This window comes from Antechinus flavipes, chromosome 2, assembly GCF_016432865.1.
Source record: "Antechinus flavipes isolate AdamAnt ecotype Samford, QLD, Australia chromosome 2, AdamAnt_v2, whole genome shotgun sequence".
Lineage (NCBI taxonomy): Eukaryota > Metazoa > Chordata > Mammalia > Dasyuromorphia > Dasyuridae > Antechinus > Antechinus flavipes.
The window spans coordinates 137041848-137065741 of NC_067399.1; the positions used below are offsets into that span (position 1 = coordinate 137041848).

Genomic DNA, 23894 nt, shown 5'->3' on the forward strand with positions numbered 1-23894 from the left:
TTTGTTTAGCTATTCCTCAAATGATGGGTGTCTACTTTGTTTCCAGTACTTAGCTATCACAAAAAGTGCTGCTGTAAATATTTTGAAATATATGGAGACCCTGGGATATAAACCCAGTAATGGAATCTCTAGTTCAAAGGATATGGACATTTTATTTATTTTATTTGCATAATTCTAAACTGCTTTTCAAAATAGTTGTACTATTTCATAGTTCTACCAACAATATATTATTTTCCACAATCCCTCCAACATTGACTACTGCCATTTTTGTCAATTTGCAGAGTATAAAATAAAAGTTCAGCAACGTTTTGATTTGCAATTCTCTTATTATCAATGATCCGGCACACTCTTATGGTTCAAAATACTTTGCAATTTTTGAGAGGTTTTTATTCATATCCTTTGATCATATATCTGTTGGGGAATTAATCATATACAGGTATCTATTAATTGTTAATATATCTTATATATCAAATGCTCAGCAGAGAAATGTGATACAGAGATTATTTTCCCACTTGACTACTACCCTTCTTTTCCTAGCTACATTAATCTGTCTGTGCAGGAGCTTTTTAGTTCAGGTTCTCTTTTCTGAAGTAAACATACTATTATGTTCCTTCAGTTACTTTAATCTTTTAATGTGGCCACATTTTCAGTGGCTCGTTTCTCCTGACTACTGATCCCCTTTTTTTGTCTGATGTCCTTTTCCTTTTAGGGTTTTACTAGTTCTCTTTCCTCTTCTGATTTTATGTTTATATATTTTTCTTCACTTCCTTTTTTTGTTTCAGTAGACTTCTCCTTCCACTCTTCCCCTTTAGTTTGTTCTGTTTCTTAGATTTTAAAATTTCATTTTTTGCCACTGTTCAATAAAGGATTTCTTTCACTCTCTTCACCCATCTTTTCTTTCTGTTTATTCTCTGATTCATGGTCAATATAATTATGATTTCTCTCACATAATTAAAATGTTCAAAATATTCATTCTATGTTCTCCCCTCTAGGTACTTTCTGTCACTGCTGATAGGACTTATTCCGTGGATTCCACTGTTTCATTGTGACTCATTCTTAGAACAATGTCAATCATTGTAGATATCAGAAAGAATGCTGACCCATGGTAGATTGTATTCTCCCCCATTTGATGTACCTTCTCATTCTGGCCCTTTCTTCTTCTTTTTTAAATGGTGTATGTGCTGCAGGATATTTATTTGGGTAGTTTTGCAAACTCTTTTTCTTTGTTATAGAGAACAAAAGTGTGGAATAATACATATGCAAATGTTTGCCCTGATAATCTTCATTTTCTTTTTTTTTCTGGCTATATGTGTATATTAAATTTTTTAAAAATACAGACATTTCTTTATGAATCATGCTGGGAGAGAAAAATCAGAACAAAAGGGAAAAACCATGAAAAGGAAAAAGAAACAGAAGAAAAAGAAAAAAAAAAGTAAACACAACATGTATTGATTTACCAGTCTCCAAACTTCTCTCTCTGGATGGCAAATGGTATTTTCTATTCAAAGTTTATTGGGATTGCCTTAGATCACTGAACCCTTGAGAATAACCAAGTCTTTCATAGTTGATCAATGCACATGATGTTACTATGTACAATGTATTCTTGGTTCTGCTTGTTTTGCTCAGCATCAGTTCATGTACATTTTCCCAGGCCTTTCTAAAATCAGCTTGTTCATGATTTTTTATAGAATAATAATATTCCATCACATTCATATACTATGGTAGATTGATATAATGACTTATTCAGTCATTCCCCAATTGATGAGCATCTACTCATTTTCCAATTCTTTGTACTGACCCTTTTTTTCTACATTTGCCTGGAAATCTAATTCCTGTGTCCATATTCTCCCGCTCATCGAGGTGCTAATGTCCTCCCATTACCAGGACAAGTTGATTTTTCAATCACAAAATTCCCTAGATCTGATCCATTATTCAGTATTCATTTCCTTTCACTAGCTTTCTCTATTCCTTAAAATAGTTATTTTATTTTTAAAATTTCTAACATTTATTGAGTTCCAAATTTTCTTCCTCCCATCCTATGCTCCCTCTTCCCTAAGATGGTAAGCAATGTGACATAGGTTATATGTACAATCATGTAAAATCTATTTCATATTAGTTTTGTTATAAAAGAAAAAATTGTAAAATCATTACAGTTTGCAAAAGGAAAAAACTGAAAAAAAATAAGGAAAGTAAAATCAGCATGTTTTGATCTGCTGTTAGACTCCATCAGTTCTTTTTCTGGATGTGAACAGCATTTGCACCATGACTCTTTTGAATTGTCTTGCACCACTGTGTTGTTAAGAAGAGCTAACTTAAACATAAAGCACAGTTGAACATCGCACAATATTGCTATTACAGCATATAATATTCTGATTCTACTTGTTACACTCTGTATCATGTAAAAGTTTCCAGGTTTTTCTGAAATCTGCCTACTCATTATTTCTTACAGAACAATAGTATTTCATTATATTCATATCATACAATTTGTTCAGCCATTCCTCAACTGATGGATATCCCTTCATTTTCTAATTTTTTTGCCAACACAAAAAGAGCTGATACAAATATTTTTGTATGTGTAGGTCCTTTTCTCTCTCTTTTTTATGACCTTTTTGGGAAGGAAACTTAATTGGAGTATTACTGGATCAAATGTCATAGAGTTTTATGGTCCTTTTAGCATAGTTTCAAATTGCCTTTCAGAATAGTTGGATTGGTTCACAACTACACCAATAATTCATTAGTGATTGACCATCTCACTCCACTCATAGAAGCATTTTTTAATGGAATTCCCTCCTTTCTCTATAGTATAGTCTCCCTCCTTCACCACCTTGCAATTTTTTTTCTTCTTTTCATTCAGTTCTTTGTAAGCTTCTCTCTCTCCTCCCCACCTCACCCCCTATCCCCCCTTCCCCCTGCAACCAAAGAGTTTGCTTTTTCTTTATTGCTATCCCCTAAATTGGCCCTGGCACATCATTCACTTCTCTTTATTCTCTGGTCTGCTCTTCCCTTACGATGAAATGTAGTTTTATTAAAAAAAGCAGATTTCCCCTGTATGTAGGATGTCAATAGGTTCTGTCCATAATACACTCTGTCCACTTTTCATTGCTACTTCTACCAGATTTCTACCTTTAATCTTGTCTCCTTGTGTGCATTCACAAAGAAATCTTATCAATCTTTTTGCTGTCATCCTGTTGCTGTACTTGTTTGTTTCATTTTTTCACTCCTCCTTAATTTATGTGATTTGGGGTGGTTAAGAAACAAGTAATTGTTAAAGTTTTGTTTGTTTTTTTTTCTAAAAATTTTTCCAACTCTTCTTTATTATTGAACAATCTTTCTTTGTCCTGTATGGCTAAATTCATATTTGTAAGATAGATCACTCGTGGCAGCATTCTGGGCTCCTTGCTGTTCAGAACACATCATTTCATTCCCTCATTTTTCTAATGAGTGTGTAATAATCTTGCATTATTTGAATAATCTTTCTTTTATATTTGAAGGTCTTTTTCCTGATGACTTGCTGGACTTGTTTCTGAGCTATTAAACTTAACCTCTGTGTATTTTGATGTTTGATGTTTTTGTTAAACTATATTTGCAGTACGTAGAGCCCAGGATGAATTTGGGGTTGATGGAAGTAATTAGGAGGGGTAGGAGGTAGAGTTCTTGGGTTCTTTTCTGGAGACAATTTCTGGAGACAATCTGTGATGTCTTTCAAATGGAATTCTATTTTCTATGTTCAGAAGTTCTGAGCAGTTCCCTTCTATTATTTTCTTTATCATGATGTTAAGATTTTTTCCCCCAACCCTATTCTCTGGAAGACCTACAATCAGTCTGTTTGGCTTGCAGAGTGAACTTATTTTCTTATAATGTTCTTATTTTCTGCTTCTCTTCCTATAGATTGTCCTTTATTTCTGTGTATTTGCATTCACAATCTAGTATTTTCTCTTTTATTTCTTTGGTGAAATTTCCCACTGCAGATGCAAGTTTTACTATTATGCTCATTTTTTTTTTTTTTTTTGTGGTGGGGTGGGGTGGGTGGTAAACTTTTTTCTTCAAAATTCTCATTTTTCTTTTAAACACTCAGAAACAGTATCTTGTTGCTTCATGCTCTCCTCAAATTCTGTAAGGTTCCCTGTCTCATCAAGTATTGAATTTTTCATTATTTTGCAGTCTTCATTCATAGATGTCTGAACTTATTTACTAGATCTGAAGGCCCTATTTCCTGTTGACTTATCTCTGTTCAAAGTGTAAGTTTTTTCCTCCTGAAATCTCTGGTACTTTTGAATTTCCCCCAGTCATTTCCTCCTTATGTTCCTAATCATTCACTTCCTGGTTCCCTCCTCCAATTGTGGTTTCTTTGGGGGCTGGATCTCAAACAGTTCTCATCTCCTTCTAACTTTATAATTTACAGTTCCCACTAACCTAAGTCTTTGCCCGTGCCTTTTGGGTGGTCAGAACTGGCTCCACTTTGATGCTATCATCTTTCCTTAGACCTGACAGAGTACGGTATTATATCCTCTCCTCCCTCTCCTGATGACCTGTTTCCACTCCCTCTGTTCCTCAGTTCTCTGGCCTGCACTGGGCTTTGTAGTCCTAGATCTTCCAGGTTGTTCCCCTACCTCAGCAGGCTTTTGCTCACAAAATGCTGTGGCCACACTGGCTGTAGAGGCCTGGGTAAACTCTTGAAACCTGGAGCCAGGGACTCCACAACAAGGGAAACATAGGGAAGGAAGGGGAGTGCTCTATGCTGGCAAGAGTGAGTTTTCATCTATGTCTCTGTTATGTCCTTGGTTTTGTTAGTACAGCTTTGAGTTGGTAGCTTGAGAGATAGGGAAAGAATAGAAATCTCAGGGAAAGTAAGCATCAGTTGCTAGGTTTTAAGATTGCAGTTTTTTGTTGTTGTTGTTTTTTAATCTTCTTTTGGATTCTGAGAAAAGTTTGAGATGACATGGAAATTGGAGAAAATATCTAGTTCATCATCTTGTTACTCATAAAGATTTTTTAGCTGATATTTTTTGGGTCTAAGTCGCATGGTAGATTAAGTATTAGATATGAAGTGAGGAAGAACTGAACTCAAATCTAGCCTCAGATACTAGATGAGTAATTCTGGGAAAGTCAGACAACTATTTGGTTCAGTTTTTTCATCAGTAAAACAATGATAGCACTTTCCTTCTAGGGTTTTTGTGAGGATAAAATTAAATAATGTTTACAAAGGGCTTTGCAAACCTATAAATGCTACCTATTATTATTTTAGCTATTATTGGTATGATAGTATCCACTAGGAATGCATAACATAGATTAGCTACAATCCTAGCTATTAGGGCCCTTGGACTTTGGTGGGAAATACTCATAGTCACATTAATTTAGGAAGCATTAGAGATATATACACAGAAAGGAAGCTTACTGGCCTAAGTATTACATGTGTAAACTAGTCTTCCAAATGCCAAATTACAGTGTTCAGGGGATCACAAACTTTTAAGAAGTATCTTTTTGGATAGGTTATGGTTTCACTGGTAGAGGAACTTCTGATGAGCAAATTTCCTCCAAAAATGGAGTTGTCAGTGCAGACTGGTGACAAGTCAAGTGACTTGATCATGGTCAGCACCTAATACCTGCCTGCAGTGAAATCTTTAGTTGAATAGTCCTTATCCACCATGCAATACTACCTTTCTCTTATCAAAAGTAAGCATGGCATAGAGTCCAGAAAACCTGGGTTCAACTCCTCCCTTTGACACACACTAGTTGTGAGAACCTGGGCCTAGTTAAATATTTAAACCTTCATATACTTTTAATAAGTTCCCATGACTTTACTAGTAAGTCATAGATGGGTTGTAGGCTATGAAAAAAAATCGTCAATTTAAATGCATAAAACTGTCAAGTCTTGCAGAACTAATAATGTTATTTTACAAGCAATCGTTAAAAAGTGCTCTTAATTCTCTTGAGATCCAAAATAAAAATAAAATCCAAACTTAATTCTAATCACTTACCTTTTCTAAACTTGGGTTTTACTTTAGAGGGTTCCTCATGAGGTTTTCCTCCATCTTGAATAGGAAGTACCATGTAGCACATAAGATCCAGAATTTTTTCACATGTCAACTAAATTAAAAAAAAAAAAAAAAAACCAAAATGTAAAAAGTACATATGTATATATTTACATGTCATGTTCACATGTAGTCAGATGCATATATGGATTAATCTGAAGCTGTCTTTAAAAAATTGATTCAAATTGAACACCAGCAGTGTACAAATTAAAAGAAACACTGGGCAAAAATATCTATCTGAAGGGTTTAAACACCATCTCAGTATAGTGTATTCTCTTTCTGGGGTTACACATTATCTGTGAGGAAATTAAAACTAAAATTAAATCAGTTTAGTTTTTCTCTTTAAAGGAATAAGCTCTACCCTTTGGAGTCACAATGCTAAAACATCAAAATATATAAACCAAGAGACCAAGAAATATTTACTGATTGCTTGCTATATAGGTAAGATCATGCTATCCAAAAATATGTAAATCAAAAAGTTCCACTCACATTTCTATAGCAATTAAATAAGATTTTAAAACTATTTTTCTCACAATGACTTATAAGGTGGTCATTTATTTATAAAAGATATATAAAATATAAGCTAAAGTGTGCAGCAGAAACCACAAGTGCTCTAGGAATTCAGCAAAATTGAAGAGCAAAACTCCATGGGAGAGATGAGATGTGAAAAAGCCTTTTGAAGGGAGGATAGGATTTAGATAGAAAAAGTATCTGGTTGGTCTCCTTGCCTCATCTCTCCTCACTCCAGTCTACCTCTTACTTGCCTAAGAAATAAATCTTTTTAAAGTGCAGGTCTGACTATGTCAGCTTTCCTAATTTAATTGTAGCAGTCCCCTACCACTAGAAAGATCAAATAAAAAACTTTCTGTTTGTCATTCAAAGTCCTTTACATCTGGGCCCTCTCCTGACTTTCCAGTCTTCTTATAGCTTACCTGCACTAACCCATCCACACACGTACTCAATGATCCAGTAACACTGGCCTCTTCCTTCCTATTAAGTGGCAAAGGCAGGACTCAACCTAGACTCCATGAAACAAAATCCAGTGCCATTTTCACTACACAATAATGCCTCCCCAATAATTCAATTCAACTCCAAGTTTTAGCAAATATATTACATTACTATTGTTATTATTAACACAACAATATCTAATTTACATAGCACTTACTTTGGGCCAGGCACCAAAGTAATCATATGCTTTAAAATGATTATCTCATTTGATTTTCACAACAATCTTGCATGATAGGTCCCTATTTTACAGATAGGAAATTAAGGCAAACACAGGTTAAGTGATTTGTCTACGGTCAATAGCCAAAGATGATTCCAATGTTTTGGGTCTAAAGGCCTAGAACTTTATAAAGCTGCAGTGAACTAAACAAGAAAAGTAACATTATCTAACAACATAAAAGTGCCTGAAATGGCTAAATGCGTTTGTGGGTACATTCACAAAACACATGGTACTTACTCTGTATTCCCCAAGAGCAAAGTGACAGGTTGCTAACTGGATGAGAGCTCTTTGATGTTCCAGTGTTCCTTGTCCAGTAATCTGTTGCTGAGGATGTGATCCCTGAAGAGCTGCTAAATGATGTAAGCTAGCTATTGCCTTTTTATACTGCCCCTTCAAAGCCATAAAAAGTGGAAATACCATTTAGAGAAGGGGGTGAAAAAAAAAGTTTATATCATCAATCAGGTAGAAATAGTCTAGTAATTGTAAAGAATTGGCAACGCTTTGACCTTCCAGTAAGTAGCAAGACAATTCTGCAACAGAGTAAAACTATTATTTAAAGCCATACAGAATTTCTAGAATTTTACCTAAAAGCATAGAGATTTTCTCTTCAGGACTCTATGAATCTTACAGTTTAATATAACCACAAAACCTTTGGTAAATTATAATTACCACCTCTAGCCTTTAAGGGGCATAATTCCTCAAAGAACCAATGATAGGAGATCAAATATAATCTCCAAATCGAGTTTGTGCTAAAAAATACAAATGTAAAAGTCAGAGCAAGTACAACTGCTATTCCCATCTTCTTTATAGGTGGTTGTTAATATAGAGAAAGAGAAAAATCATAAGATTATTAAACAATTTCTTCCATTAAGTTGTTAATCTCTTACTATTCACCTTTGTATTTCTGATGTTTCTCTTCATTTTATTTATATCATTTACTTTTTCTTATTTTTCTGCAAGCAATATAACCTTTATAATTAATTAGTTAAAATGACCCAAGTCCAAATGAACCTCAGCTCTTCAAATTATTTAATTAACAAATGTAATAAGCCTACTTGTCCCTTCTTCCTGAACTCACCTCTGAAAGTAGAAAATTATATTTTCATGTTATTTTTTGATCATTTACTTTCTTTACTTTAAGGTTAGATGATTCAAATCTAAGGCCACAAAGGCTATATCTCAATACAAAAGGGTCCAGAAAGTTTCTCTTTTCTACTTCAAAAAAACCATCCAAGGATTTTTTGTGACAGGTTTAGGACACTTTGTTCTTTATATTTAACAAAAGATATTTATATTTATTACTGTGAATATGAATTGAGAGCTCTGTATCAATAGACCATACTTATGCAGACTACAGATGAGCAAAGTTTAAAAGTACATGTAGACCATTTGATAGAATAAAAGCAAAATCCTGCACACCATTAAAATGGAAGCAAGATCTTTTCTAAATGGAATTTAGTTTGTTTCATTTTACCTGATAGATAATCATGTCAGTGAGAAAAATTCGTAGCCAAAGCCAGGTGTCTGTTTTCCATGCTAAACATATTCTTGTAAATTCTGTATGAAACAAAAAAGGCAAATTTACTGAAAAGATTTATTGTACAGGAAGGTTACATATAGGCGAGTTTTTTGTAAATCAGGATGCTCAGAATCAATAAATTATGGTTGAAATCTTATAAAAGCCTATTCTTTTCTATATTCTATATTGTACACTATGCAAAAAACCTTAAATAACCTTGTGGGATGTTACCCCCACTTTAAAGGTGAAGAAGCTGAAGCTCAGAGTGATTAGAGGCCTTGCTCATGATCACACACTGATAAAAGTAACAGAGGCATGATCCTAAACCAAATTTTCAGAGCTCCACATCCAGCCCTTTATTCACTACATCATACTCTTATTGAAACATGCCCCACAGTTCTAATATTCCAGAATTTCATCCCTCTTTCTCTTAGGAATGGGGATGGTGACAAAAAATATGGAGAACAACCAAGGGTGTTAAGAGATTCTAACCCAATGAAGTAAATTTCACCTCAAAAATACCAACTGATAGTTGGTAGAACAAAATTCAAAACTCAATATGGCTCTAGAACATACCTTATTGGAAAGAAGTTGGATTTAACATTAAAAGAAGAAAGTAAATGATCAAAGAATAACATGGGAAAAAAATTTTCTACTTTTAGTAGTAAACAAGAAACAAGAAAAAAACATGTTAAGGGAAAAAAATTATTGGAGAGAGATAGTAGAGGGTAACAACTTTTATTTTATACTTATCTTCTTTGCCAAGGATCTTTGGAATAGACTAGAACAAACATGGATAATAAAAATAAGAAACCTAAGATAAGTGATAAGAGCACCTAACAGTCCTCAGAGAGATCAAGTGACCAGGTCCAAGATATAGAAAGAATCTGAGGACATGCTTGCTGAGATCCTACTAGCAGTGCCTGAAATGGGAAAGATACCATAGGCCTGAAATAGGTAAAATGTCTTAATTTTCAGAAATATGGAAAAAGGCAAATTCTTCAAATTCTAAACTTGTGACTATGACTTTGATTCTTGGCAAAATTCTAGAACATAATATTAATAAATAGACAATAAGTATCTACAAAAGAAAGCAGAGATTACTAAGAAACAACAAAGCAAATCATGTCAGATTAACTTCATTTCCCTTTGAAAAATGTCAGGGAATTTTTGTCAGGAAAATTCTATAATATGGAAATTTACTTTACCTAGATTTCAGTAAAGCATTGAACAAAAACTAGTATAAGAAACTACTAATACTAGTCTCGTGGACAAGATGGAAAGATGTTGGCTAGACAATGGGGAAGTAAGTGGGAATCTGTAATTGCTAAAATACCTATACCACAGAATAAATCTAAATGAAATTATCAGTGATCCTGTAATAGTTAACATTTTTAATAGTTTGAATTAGGGCAAATCAAATTTACAAGAGCTAAATATTGGAAAGGAAAACTAAAGTTTTTGATGACAAGTTCCATAAAAATGTCAATAAGCTAGAATTCTGGGCTGAATATAATAAGATGAAATTTAAAAAGGATAAAAGTTACAGTCCTATACTTTGGTTTCAAAAAGTAGCTTCTTAAAGTCTAAGATGGGGGAAACATGGCTAGATAGCATTTGATCTGAAAAAGATATGGGGATTTTGGTGAACTTTAAATTCCATTAAGATCCATTAAGAGTCCAACATGATAGAGCAAAACAAACAAATCAGTGAAGTTCTGGGTTGGACTGAGAAAAGAATGGAATACAAAAAAAAAAAAAGGGGGGGGGGAGATAATCCCACATTCCCTGGTAAAGCTAAGCCTGTAGTATTGTGTCAATTCTAGGGACAATATTTTAAGAAATTCATTGGTAAACTGGTAACAACAAGAGCAGGGTGGCCAGGACAATGGGGAATGCTGGCTGGAGAGTCTTAGAATGTTCCATTCAGAATTAGTAAGGATACCAAGTAAGAATTGTATGAGTGTGACCAGTAAGTGAATAATATCATTGGTTATACTGTGATGTAAAAAAATTAAAAAATCTCCTTCCAAAAAAGTTTAGTAAAAATGATCATGGTCAGGAAATCCATGGTAAAGGAATTTGTAAACAATGTTTAGTTATTCTTCTTTTCACCACAATATAAGCCCTTTTCCCCTCTGTCATATTTTCATAAGCTGTACTGTCCCTTCCCGTGTACCTCTGCCCCAAATGCCAGGTTATATTTTCAGATATACTTATTTTTAGGAAAAAGTGTGGGCAAAGGGGAATGAAGCTAAATAGTTATTCTATCATATATTCATCCACATGTCTTGGAAGAGCCAACACAGGATAAGAAATAACAAAAGACCATAGCAAAAAGGGAAAAGAATTGGAGGAGAAAGGCCAAAAATATGAAAAGTGTTTATAAAACATTTTTGAAAATCATCAGGTGCAGCCAAGAATTAGCATTTTAAAACCACAAAGCAACATTAGCAATGGATGATTAGCAATGGTGTACTGTTTCCAATCATTTATACAGTCCAACTAGGCACTACTGAAATAACACAAACAAGTCAGTTTGAGGTGAGAACATTCCTTACCCTTGTCAAGGAAATCTAGAGAATAGAGCAGTTCCCAACTATCACGTGCCAATTTGAAGCTTTCTAGGACTTCAACTGAATTGACAAGTTCTGCTTTATTAACAACAATGTGTCGACTTCTTCCTTTTCCTGAACATTCTTCATCATCAGAACTCTGCTTTAAAAAAAAATGTGTTTAATTCAACTTTCTATAACTAACTTATCTATTCCACATCACATTTTAAATAAATGTATTTGTCCCATCTCAGGAGATTGAAAAAATAGCATATTATAGATTAGAAGCAGAGAAAGTTATATAATAAGCTACCTTCAGTTCAACAAAGATTTAATAAGTTTCTCTTATATAATTTTATCATGTTTAACTCTGTGTCTTAATAACAAAAACATATTGGGAGAAGAGTGGATGGGGTAGAGATTTAGAGCTGTGTCCAAGTTCTTAAACGGTTTTCATGTGGAAAAAAATATTTGAACTTGCTCTGCCTTGCCCCACAGGGCAAAATAAGAGAGGATCAATGTAAGGAAAAATTTCCCAACAGAGAACTATTCATAAGTAAAATAGATTGCCTTAGAAGGTAATTAAGGTTCTCTCACTAAAGGTGATCAAGTACAGGCCTTGTACAGAATAGATTGATTTGAGGCTGGGTTTTGGGAATAGTGTAGCAGTGATTATTTAGATATGGAAAAAATCAGGCTTTTTGACATCCATATGACTCAAATACAATATAACAGTAAACAAAAAAAAATTATAAAAATAAAATAAAAAAGTATAGGGAGTTCTCTACTTCCTGGAAATTAAGTTTTAAAAATTAAGCTTTTATAAGTGAAAGAATTCAACATACATCTTTCAGATCAAATTTAATTCTTAAGATAAATAAATTTGAGAGAAGTTAAAGAACTGAACAGAAATCTAGAAAAATTAGATATGCTAGATATGTGACAATTACTGAATGGGATAGATAGAAAGAAACATAGTCATATATGGCATTAAAAAAAATTGACTATGTTAGGGCACAAAGATCTTTGCAAAGATAAAGTAAAGCAGAAATATTAAACACATCATGTATTGAATCCGATACAATAAAAAAATATATTCAATAAAGGGACCTTAAAGAAAGATTTAAAAAAGTGATCGGGGACTAAAGAACTGGTGGGTCAAAAAATAAATTACAGAAATCAACAGAAAATTTCACGGAAGAAAAATGACAACCAAAAATATAGCAAAATTTAAGGGATGCATCTAAAGTAATTTTTAGGGGAAAATGTATGGTTTTTATTAACAAATGGCTAGTGTGATTTTTACCAAAAGCAGGAAAATGAAGTGTACATTAAAATGAAAAAGAACTCACAATAATTGAAGAGGAAATAAAAGAAATTATCAGAAAATATTTTGCCCAGTTACATGTGTTGATAACTTAGAAGAAATGGATGAGTATTTACAAAAATATAAAATATTTAACTAACAAAAGAAACAGATTATTTAACTAATTCAGCACCTATAAATGAATGAATAAAATTGAATGAGCCATAAATGAACTTCCCACGAAGAAAAAATTCTGTCAAATAGATTTATAAGTAAATTTAACCAAGTATTAGAAAATTGATTCTATTGATAGATTCCATTGATATATAAAATTGATAAAATTGATATATTCCAAAAAGCAGAAATCCTTCTGTCTCTTACTATGATATGATCCTAATACCTTAACCAGGGAGAGAAAAAGCAGAGAAAGAAAATTAAAGATATATATATATATATATATATATATATATATATTTAATAGGGTCAAACTGTTTAATCAGACCAATACAAGCTTGGAAGGCTCTAAAACAGGTCAGCACAAATAATTCACACGAACATTTAGAGTGGAAATGTCTCTAAATCTCCACATCTCACATTTTTTTTTTAGCTACTGAAATTCTGCTTTGCTCATAGAGCTTCTTTTCTTTCTTTTTTTTAATTAAAGTTTTTTATTTACAAAACATGCATGGGTAATTTTTCAACATTGACTCTTGCAAAGTCTTCTGTTCCAAATTATCCCTTCCTTCCTCCCATCCCCACTCTTAGATGGCAGGTAGTCCAATACATGTTAAATATATTAAAATATAGGTTAAATCCAATATATGTATACATATTTATACAGCTAAAAGATCAATATTACTAAAGAATATTGATAAAAACATTTTAAATAAAACGTAACTAAGTAGCCTATCACAATGTATTAGAAAGATTATACACTATGATCAGGTTGGGTTTATACCAAGAATGCAGGATTGGTTCAGCATAAGGCAGATTATAAATACAATAAACTATGTTAATGATATAAATAATAATAATTTAAAAAAACATGATATCAATAGATACAGAAAAGATTTTTTGACAAAATTCAGTATTATTTCTATTAAAAACTCTGGAAAGCATAGAAATAAATGAAATTTTCTTTTAACACAGTAAATAACATATACATAAATTTGAGACCTTGAAGGACAACAAACAACCAATGAATAATTTTAGGTTTCTTGTGAGCTTCTCCAGAACAGGGGCTACTTTTACCTTTCTTTGTATCTCTAGCTGCTTAGTAAAGTGTCTGGCACATAGCAGATGCTTAATACACAACACTGAATTTCTGACTTGCACAGTGTCACACAGATAGTAAAATATGGATCATCTTGTATAAATTGGCATTGTCACAAGATTTAGGGATTAGCCCTTCTACCTTTGATCTTTTTCACTAGTGATTTTATGTGTCTTGTGCATTGGGTATCCTAAATGGTGTGTACTGTTGTTAAAGGTAGGAAATCAGAAAAAAAAAAAAAAAAAACTTGAGATAAGAAAAAGGAGCAGTGGCAGGTAAGAGACCATAAGTCATGGCACTATGGGGAAGGTGTAATGGGCCAGAACTCTGGAGAAATATACTTGAGGCAAGGACTCTTACAACAAGGTGTTAACTCAATGGAATTGATAAGACAATAGTTATCTAGTTTAGCATAGTGATTAACATTCTCTCTCTCTCTTTTTTTTTTAAAATAACTTTTTATTGATAGAACCCATGCCAGGGTAATTTTTTACAACATTATCTCTTGCATTCACTTCTGTTCCGATTTTTCCCCTCACCCCCTCCCCTAAATGGCAAGCAGCCCTTTACATGTTGAATAGGTTACAGTATATCCTAGATACAATATATGTGTGCAGAACTGAACAGTTTTCTTGTTGCACAGGGAGAATTGAATTCAGAAGGTATAAATAACCCGGGAAGAAAAATAAAAATGCAAGCAGTTTATATTCATTTCCCAGTGTTCTTTCTTTGGGTGTAGCTGCGTCTGTCCATCTTTGATCAATTAAAGCTCTTTTTATCGAAGAGATCCACTTCCATCAGGATACATCCTCAAACAGTATTGTTGTTGAGGTATATAATGATCTCCTGGTTCTGCTCGTTTCACTTAGCATCAGTTCATGTAAGTCTCGCCAGTCCTCTCTGTATTCAAGTGATTAACATTCTCTAGTTCATTGTATAACATAAGAGATGAAGCCAAGTTCATACTGATTTTTTTTTTCTAGTTCATAATTTTTTTTGTAAGGAAGCTCCCTTTATCAGTGCAGATTTATATCTGTTCTACAATATATAATCTTAAAAGTTATCTGGGGCACTGAGAGAATTACCTAGGGCACTCAGTGTATGTCAGAAATGTGTCAGACATGAACATAATGCTTCCTAACTATCCGTAAATTGATTTAAGATTGATTTAATCTTACAACAAATAATGGTTCTCTAGTGATATAATGACTGGCTTATACTCAGTATGATGAATTTATTTAATTGTAATAAAGTATATAAACTAGGGACAAACAGCCACAGAAGAGAAGACTTAACTATCCTCATGGTGGCTCTCCTACCTTCATCACTTCTCCACTAAAGCCAAGGACTCCAGCTGGTCCCAAGATCCTCCAGTGAGCTAGTCTGGATGCTATATTTTAGTCCACCCTGGTGTTAGGGCTCTAGAAAGCAGGACATTACACTGAGATGTGCAGACAGACTGCTGGCTGACTGAGACTGTTGAAACAGACTGGAAGACTGAAAGAGACAATAAAGACTTTGGATTTTATCCCTGACTATTCTTGTGGTGATTATTCTGCTGAGACCAAGGCTAGTCCAAAGGCCCTCCAGAAAGCTAGATAAAGGAAGATACTGGTCACCAATGAAGGTGAGCAGTAAAAGGCCTAAATTCTGATTATTATAACTCTAATCAACCTTAGGTCAACAAACTATTTAGCCCAGAGAGTTGAGAATGGTTTTTATATTTTAATATAATGTTTTATTGTATTTTAAAAAATGTAAACACCACTCTTATCGTTAGGAAGACTTATGTTCATGTCTGACACATTTCTGACATATACTGACTGGGTGCCCTAGGTAATTCTCTCAGTGCCCCAGGTAACTTTTAAGATTATAAATTGTAGAACAGATATAAATCTGCACTGATAAAGGGAGCTTCCTTATAAAAAAAAATAATTATGAACTAAAAAAAAAATCAGTAAAGAATGAACTTGGCTTCATCTCTTATGCTATACAATGAAACAAATTCTTGATGGATAAACAAATGAATAATTTTTAAAGCACTAGAATAAAAGAATATATTTATCCCACTCATGGAGAGGGAGATAATTCTTGATTATTAAAGAAATTAAAGTCTAATGGATGGATGTCTAAATATATACAAACTTTAAAACGTGTTAATATTTCATTAGATTTTATTACATTTCATTGTGCAAAAGGAAAGTGAAAAACTGATGTTAAAAAGTCTTATTATTCAAAATAGGGAAAGAACTGACACAAATTTATGAAATCAAGCCCAAGATTCCATTTGGTTAACAGTCAAAGGAAATAGTAAATTATCATAGGTGAAAAATCACACTTGCTCTTAAAGAAATAAATATTAAAACTTTATTGTTACACAATTATTAAAGAAAAGTAGGTAAAGAAGTGTCACTCTCCCAAGTATGAGCCATTCTCTTTCTCCTTCCCTTCTAGACTTTCACTTAGTAATCCACAGCAACTATGGGTTCAAGGATATTTCATTGCAAAAGATTCTCAGATCTATTTTATTTAATTCTAATCTCTCTCCTGACCTGTAGTTATTCATCACAATTTCCTTTTGGACAATTCTAACTAGATATCCTGAAGGCACTTCAAATTCAGCATGTCCAAACCAGAACTTGTTATTTTTCTTACAAGAGCTGCTTCCCCTCTTCCAAAGTTCTCTATTATTAGCAAGGAATCCTTAGGGGAAAATGGGAAGCAGAATGTGCTAGAAAAGTCAAATCACCACTGCCATTCTGAGTCCCATCATCTTGCAGACCCTGTAAGTGACAGCTCAGACCCTGAATTCAAGTTTTTGGAATGGCAATGCTTCCAACCCAGAATTCATAGCTATGATAATTAGAAGCAATCCTTAGAGAGATGTGGCTTGGCAACTATTCTGTAGATGCAATAGCAACATTTATGAAAGACCTAGAAAAGAAAGTTCTTGATACTAATATCTGTTACTCTTAAATGGTTCAACATCAGAACCTGACAGGACTTTATCAAGAGAAATGACATTAAAACATTCCCAACTGCATCACACCCTGAGGTGTTGAGATGAGATATGAGAGCTACCTGCCAGTGGCTGCTGGAGGTCTAACTCAGATCTATAGAATGGATCTTTCATGTGAGAGGATGATGATGATACAAGGAGACTGGGAGGCATTTGCGTTGTCTGACGTCTGACCTCTTTCCTCTTCCCTCCAATTTATTTCATTCCCAATCCACAAGGAACATCTGTGAAGGCTGCTTTGCTTCAAGTGTTATGATTCACAGCTGTGGAGGCTCTCAGAGAATTGATCTACCTCTTCATCTAGGCATGGTCCTTAACACTGAGGACCATAGGCATTGCCCAAGATCACACAGTACAAGACTGGATTTGAACTCCAGGCCCAGTGCTCTATCCACTGTACCACTTTGCTGCCTCCTTTTGTACACAGTAATTGTTTAATAAATGCCGATTCATTCATGGGCATCAGCACCCTAATTTTATGTCTTCTTTGATTCTTACTCACCCAAAACTCAATCTTTTGCTAAACTTTATTATTTCTACCTTCACAATCTCTCTCTCTATCTCTTTCGCTCTATAATATATATATATATATATGTCTCCCTTTCTCTCCATTTTCACAGCTACCATCCAAAGCCCTCACGTATTCCTGTAAGAGCTTTCTGATTGGTCTTGCCACTTCAAGGTTCTCCTTACTCAATATAACCAATAAAAAGCTGCTCAACATAGGAATAAATGAAGTTTTCCTTAAAATGATCAGTACCATCTATCTAAATCCATCAGCAAGCATCATATGTAATGGCAATAAACTAGAAGCATTCCCAATAAGATCAGGGGTGAAACAAGATTTCCCACTCTTACCATTACTATTCAATATTGGATTAAAAATATTAGCTTTGGCAATAAGAAAAAGAGATTAAAGGAATTAGAGTAGGTATAATGAGAAAACCAAATTATCACTCTGCAGAAGATATGATGGTATACTTAGAGAATCCACTTAAAAACTATAAGAAACAATTAGCAACTTTAGCAAAGTTGCAGGATACAAAATAAATCCTCATAAATTATTAGCATTTTTAGATATTACCAACAAAGTCCAGCAGCAAGAGATACAAAGAGAAATTCCATTTAAAATAACTAGATAATATAGAATATTTGGGAGTCTATCTGCCAAGATAAAGTTAGGAATGATATGAACACAATTACAAAACACTTTCTACACAAATCAAATCAGATTTAAATAACTGGAAGAATATCAAGTGCTCATGGGTAGACTGAGCTAATATAATAATTTTACTTAAATTAACCTACTTATTCAGTGCCATAGCAATCAAAATGCCAACAAACTACTTTATAGAGCTAAAAAAATAATAACAAAGTTCATCTGAAAGAACAAAAGGTAGAGAATTTCATTGGAATTAATTGGAAAAAAATACAAGTGAAGGTGGTTTAGCTGTACCAGATCTAAAACTATATTATACAGCAGTGGTCATCAAAAACCATTTGGTGCTGGCTAAGAAATGAGAACTGGATTAGTGGAATAGATTAGACTCAGAATTCACACATAGTCAAGAACTACAGTAATCTAGTGTTTGATAAATTCAAAGACCCCAGCTTCTGGTATAAGAACTAATTATTCGACAAAAAAATTGCTGAGAATTGGAAACACTGGAAAATGTTATAGCAGAAACTAGTTATTGACCAAAACTAACACCCTATACCAAGATCAGATTGAAATGGGTTCATGATTTAGACATAAAGAGTGATATACTATAAGCAAATTAGAAAAACAAAGGATGGTCTACCTCTCAGATCTGTGAAGAAGGAATTTATGGCCAAAGAACTAGAGTACAGTATCAAATGCAAAAACAGTTAATTTTGATTATATTAAATTAAAAAGCATTTGTACAAACAAAACCAATGCAGACAAGATTAGAAGGGAAGCAGAAAACTGGGGGAAAAACTTTTCCATTCAAGTGCTCTAATAAAGGCCTCATTTCTAAAATACATAGAGAATTAATTCATTTATAAGACTACAAGTCATTCTTCAACTGACAAATGGTAAAAAGATATGAACAATTTTCAGATGAAGAAACTAAAACCATTTCTAGTCATATGAAAAAATGCTCTAAATCACTATCAATCAGAGAAGTACAAATTAAGGCAACTCTCAGATACCACTATATACCTCTCAGATTGGCTAAAATGACAGGAAAAGATAATGATGAATGTTGGAGATGTGGGAAAACTGGGACACTAATACATTGTTGGTGGAGTCGTGAACTGACCCAATCATTTTGAGTACAATATGGAACTATCCAAAGGCCTATCAAACTGTGTCCAGCAGTGTCTCTACTGGGCCTGTATCTCCAAAAGATCATAAAGAGGGGGAAAGGACCCACATGTGCAAAAATGTTTGTAGCAGTCCTTTTTGTAACTCAAAACTGAATGGCTGCCCATCAGATGGAGAATGGCTGAAAAAGTTATGGTATATGAATGGAATGGAATATATTATTATTCTGTAAGAAATGATCAGCAGGATGATTTCAGAAAGGCCTGGAGAGACATGAACTGATGCTAATAAGTGAAGTGAGTAGAACTAAGAGATCATTGTACACGGCAACAAGATCATACAATGATCAATTCTGATACATGTGGCTCTTCTCAACAATAAGGTGATTCAGGCCAGTTCCAATAGATTTGTGATGGAGAGAACCATCTGCACTCAGAGAGAGGACTGTGGGGACTGAGTGTGGACCACAACATAGTATTTTCATCTTTTTTGTTGTTGTTTGCTTGCATGCTTTTTTTTTTTTTTTCATTTTTTTCCTTCTTGATCTGATTTTTCTTGTGCAACATGATAATTCTGGAAATATGGATAAAAGAACTGCACATGTTTAACATATATTGGATTACTTGTTATCTAGGGGAGGGAGTGGAAGGAGAGAAAGGAGAAAATTTTGAAACACAAAGTTTTGCAAGGGTGAATATTGAAAACTATCTTTGCATACATTCTGAAAATAAAAAATTATTATTAAAAAAAAAATGCTGCTCAAACTATCTTCCTAAAGCTCAGGTCTCCCCCCATCATTCTCCTAGTTACATAAGTCCAGTGGCTCCCTTCTCTCAGAATAAAATATAAAGTCCATGTTTGGCCCTCTGTAACCTGATACCTTCATTCCTTCCCATTCTTCTTATACTTTTCTCCCCTCTACTTTTTCTATGTACTGTCAGCAACTTTGACTTTACTGCTCTTCACACATGAAATTTTATCTCCTAACTCCATGTCATTTCCCTGGTTAACCTGGAATGCTCCTCCCTGCTAGTCTCAGTCTCCTGATTTTGTTCAAGATATGGTTCAAACCTTACTTTCTTTAAATGCTTTCTCCCTGTCCCCTACTTCCATAGTAGTAGTAGTACCTTTTCTCTGAGAATAACTTCCATACATAGAGTATGTGTAATTTTTGCTATGTTGCTTCATTAGAATATAAGTTCCCAGTAGCTAGAAATCATGCTTTTACCCCTCCCTGTATCATTAGTATTTAAACACAGTGCTTGTAATCTTGTTTTCAAAATTTTTGTTATAATCCAATGTTGGAAATCTGAGGAAATGGGTATGCTGAAGTTAATATAAACATTCTTTGGCCTGATGATTCTGTTCCAGGCAATGTAACTGAATAATCTAAGAGGGAAAGAAAAAACGTTCATACATCTCTAATTTGTACAAAGATGTCCACTGGCAACATCTTTGTGAAAGAAGTGCTGTAACAACCAGAAGCCAAAGAAATGAACTTGGAGTTATAAAAGGAAAGATGCTTTTTTCTTCAGAGACTATAGAAGAGAATAAAGAAGATTATTTGACCTTGGGATGAAAATCAGACTGAATGAGAGAAAGGATAAGTAGTACAATACTTGGGAAAAGTTCATTCAGAACTTTCAAATCATCATCAGGGAACTCAGCAAAGGTTACGTGAGTGCTGATAAATCCATCTTAGGCTAGTTGAACAATATGAAACATGACAGGATGAAGAACTTAATGACTGCATATAGATAAAGAATATGACTGGTAGTTTATTTTGCTTTGCACTCTCTTTCAATGTATGATGAACAAAAATGAAGAAGGGATAAGGATATTGGCAGAAGTTAGAAGAAAGTATATAATCTTAAGGATCTTTCTTCCCTTTTACTTTTTGTATGGTAGAAAAAAAGAAGGAATGCAAAGTTTATCTTATGGGTGAGACAATACCACCCTTGGGCTGGAAGAACAGAACTCCTAATTGTATTACAGTCTTCTCAGATAATCTGTTGTATTGTAAAAACAGCCTTCTAATGTTTGTGCTACAACTCAAAAGGATGGTCTCCAGTGATGAGAATTCAGATATTCTAAAAGAGTCTTTGGGACAGATGAAATTCATCAGAATAGCTGACACTTGTATAACACTTTATAAATATGACATCATCAAGTTTTTACAACAGCTCTGTGAGTTAAGAAGTAAAAATACTACAATTTCCATTATACAGATGAGGAAACTAAGGCTGAGAGATATTATATGACTTTCCCATGATCACAGAGCTATCAACTGTCAGAAGTGGGATTTGAATCCAGGTCTCTTTAGTTCAAGACCAATTCTTTTTCCACTACACCAGGCTTCATCTTAGGAAGGCTGGCCCTTGTGGGATCCTTCAAATCATCAAGACAACTTGTGGAACAGGCTCTGCAAGGCAACAAAAGACTAAAAAAGTACATAATTATCTAACCAGACCTTCTAGCTTCATCTAATTTTATTTTAGATCAAAAGAAAAATTTCCAGTTGGTACTCATAACAATGACCTAAAATAATACAAACATGTAACTCAAGCACCATAGTGACTGATAATATAAATTTTGAGTAAATGAAAAGGTTACCATGGTTTTTTCTCTTCCTTCTGCAAGTTTCCTCTTTTTATGTATATGTTTGTTACGATCTATTTCCACATCACCATAAACATTTGATACATCCTCAAGAAGAACTAATGGAACTTGACTGGGTGTATTAGGACCTATAAGTAAAAATAAAAGTATTCTTAGAAACTTCACCTAATTCATAAAAAGTCTTTGTGAGCACAACCCTCACTCTTTTCTGATTTTGCTAAATTCTACTGCAGGCATTTATTATTTTTTTCTTTAAACACTTTTAGAGACCTTTCAAAGCACATTAATTAAAAAACTAAATTCCAACATCAATGTAAACCTGAACACAAGACCTATAGTTAAGCCCTGACCCAACAACAAGGATTTCAATTATACATTCCATCAAAGTTGTTCCTAAAACCCAGTAAATGCTCATCTTTACCACTTCCACCCTCACCATAAACATTGCTTTCGGACTGTTTCAAGATCTCAGGACTAACCTTGGAAGAGAGATGGCTGTATGCTACTGACATACTGGTATGCATTCTTAAAGAAGACAAGCATTGTAGAGTACACTATTTGATTTTTATACTTTGTATGAGTTTCAGTGTCAAAATTATTCATGTATCTGCAAAGGTCTTTCATTCTATGCAAAATATCACCAAGGTTTCTGAAAGACAAAAGATAAACAAATGTTCACCAAACGTTTATTCAGCTGTCTGCAGTGATATGCATTATGTTTACAAAGACAAAAAGTATAGCAAAGGGATAAGAACATGATATCACCTGGTCTAAATATACTTAATGGGTTTTTATAATTGCAAACGACATGACAGACTTGCTGAAAAAAGTCTCAGACACATATTAAAACTATGGTGAAAAAAAGTTTTTTTTTTAAGTAAACAAATGCCCTCAGACTTTTATTTGACATAAATGCAGATCATGTAACTTTGTTTCAAAGCAGGGTATACTTCCATACAAAAGGCTTTTTAAATCACATGATTTGTCCTCTTATTAAAGAATTGTGATAACGAAGTCAGCAGATGAGACACAAATCCAAGAGTTAAGACCATTCCTTACTTACCGTCTTCCTTTATCCATCTGCCATTCACATCTCATTCCTATGACAGACAAAATTTTAAACAACCTCTCCCAGGGGTCTACAATCTGGGAGGACTTTTCAGTCAGGCCATCTATAATGTACTTCTGAGAGCTGCGCTTGCTTGGAGACATGAGATCAGGTGTATCTTGGGCTCCTGAAAAAGTAAAGGGGGAAATCTCTGTATCACTCTTATGCCTTGGTGCTTGTACAGCATTTGATGGACAGTAAGATGAGTTCCTTTTATAAGCGCCCCTCAGCCCACATGCCACACCCCCCAGACACACATTCTGTGAGGTAAGCAGGAGGCATTACCTTCATTTGAAAGATTAGGACATGGAGGTCCCGAAGTCTTTGGTCCAAGGTCACACACTGGTATAGCTAGGAACAGAATTTTGAGCTGCTTTCTATATAACTTCTGTGCACTAATGTTGTATGACAGCAAGTAGTGTCCAGATCAAGGGAAGTAACAGTCCCACTGTATACGGCAATGATCAGGCACATCTGCAATACTGTGTTCAGGTCTGAATGCCACATTTTATGAGGAATGGTTGAAGGAACTGGGAAAATTTAACCTGGAGAAGAGAAGGCTTGGGGAGGGGAAGGTGCCTGAGTGATATAACGGTCATCAACACATGGCTGCACAGGCCATTGTGGAGAAGAGGAAGCAGTTACTCTGTGTTGCTAAAGAGGGCAGAACTAAGGCTAATGAGCAAAATTACAGGGAAACAGAATTCAATTAATGTTAAGGAAAAACATTTCAATGTTAAAGTTGTTAAATATGGAGTAAATTGTCCAATGAGGCAATGAGTTATCTCTAGAAATGTTTTATATGAAAAGACTACAAAACTAGTCAGATCAGTGGAAAATATTGCTGGTAGGAGGTTGGATGAGACTTCTAAATGAGATATCAACAAACAGTTCTTTTACTCTAAAGATTCTCTGAAGCTACTAAACCATTTTTATTTCTTATCTATA

General features: G+C 34.0%; 1 protein-coding gene across 11 annotated transcripts in view; it reads right to left on the bottom strand.

The window, feature by feature from the left end:
• The window catches only part of INTS10 (integrator complex subunit 10), a 45897-nt gene that overhangs the window by 12529 nt on the left and 9474 nt on the right, over positions 1-23894 (bottom strand). For 5 of the 11 annotated variants that reach the window (XM_051975631.1, XM_051975638.1, XM_051975635.1 and 2 more), the window contains 8 exons: positions 23232-23297; positions 22902-23073; positions 22318-22487; positions 21833-21966; positions 11338-11494; positions 8732-8814; positions 7495-7647; positions 5979-6087 (listed from right to left, as the gene is read on the bottom strand). In XM_051975631.1, coding sequence (XP_051831591.1) covers positions 5979-6087; positions 7495-7647; positions 8732-8814; positions 11338-11494; positions 21833-21966; positions 22318-22487; positions 22902-23073; positions 23232-23297 — 1044 coding nt within the window. The remainder of the gene's footprint in view (positions 1-5978; positions 6088-7494; positions 7648-8731; positions 8815-11337; positions 11495-21832; positions 21967-22317; positions 22488-22901; positions 23074-23231; positions 23298-23894) is intronic. The other 6 variants (XM_051975632.1, XM_051975636.1, XM_051975633.1 and 3 more) reach the window with 3 other exon arrangements.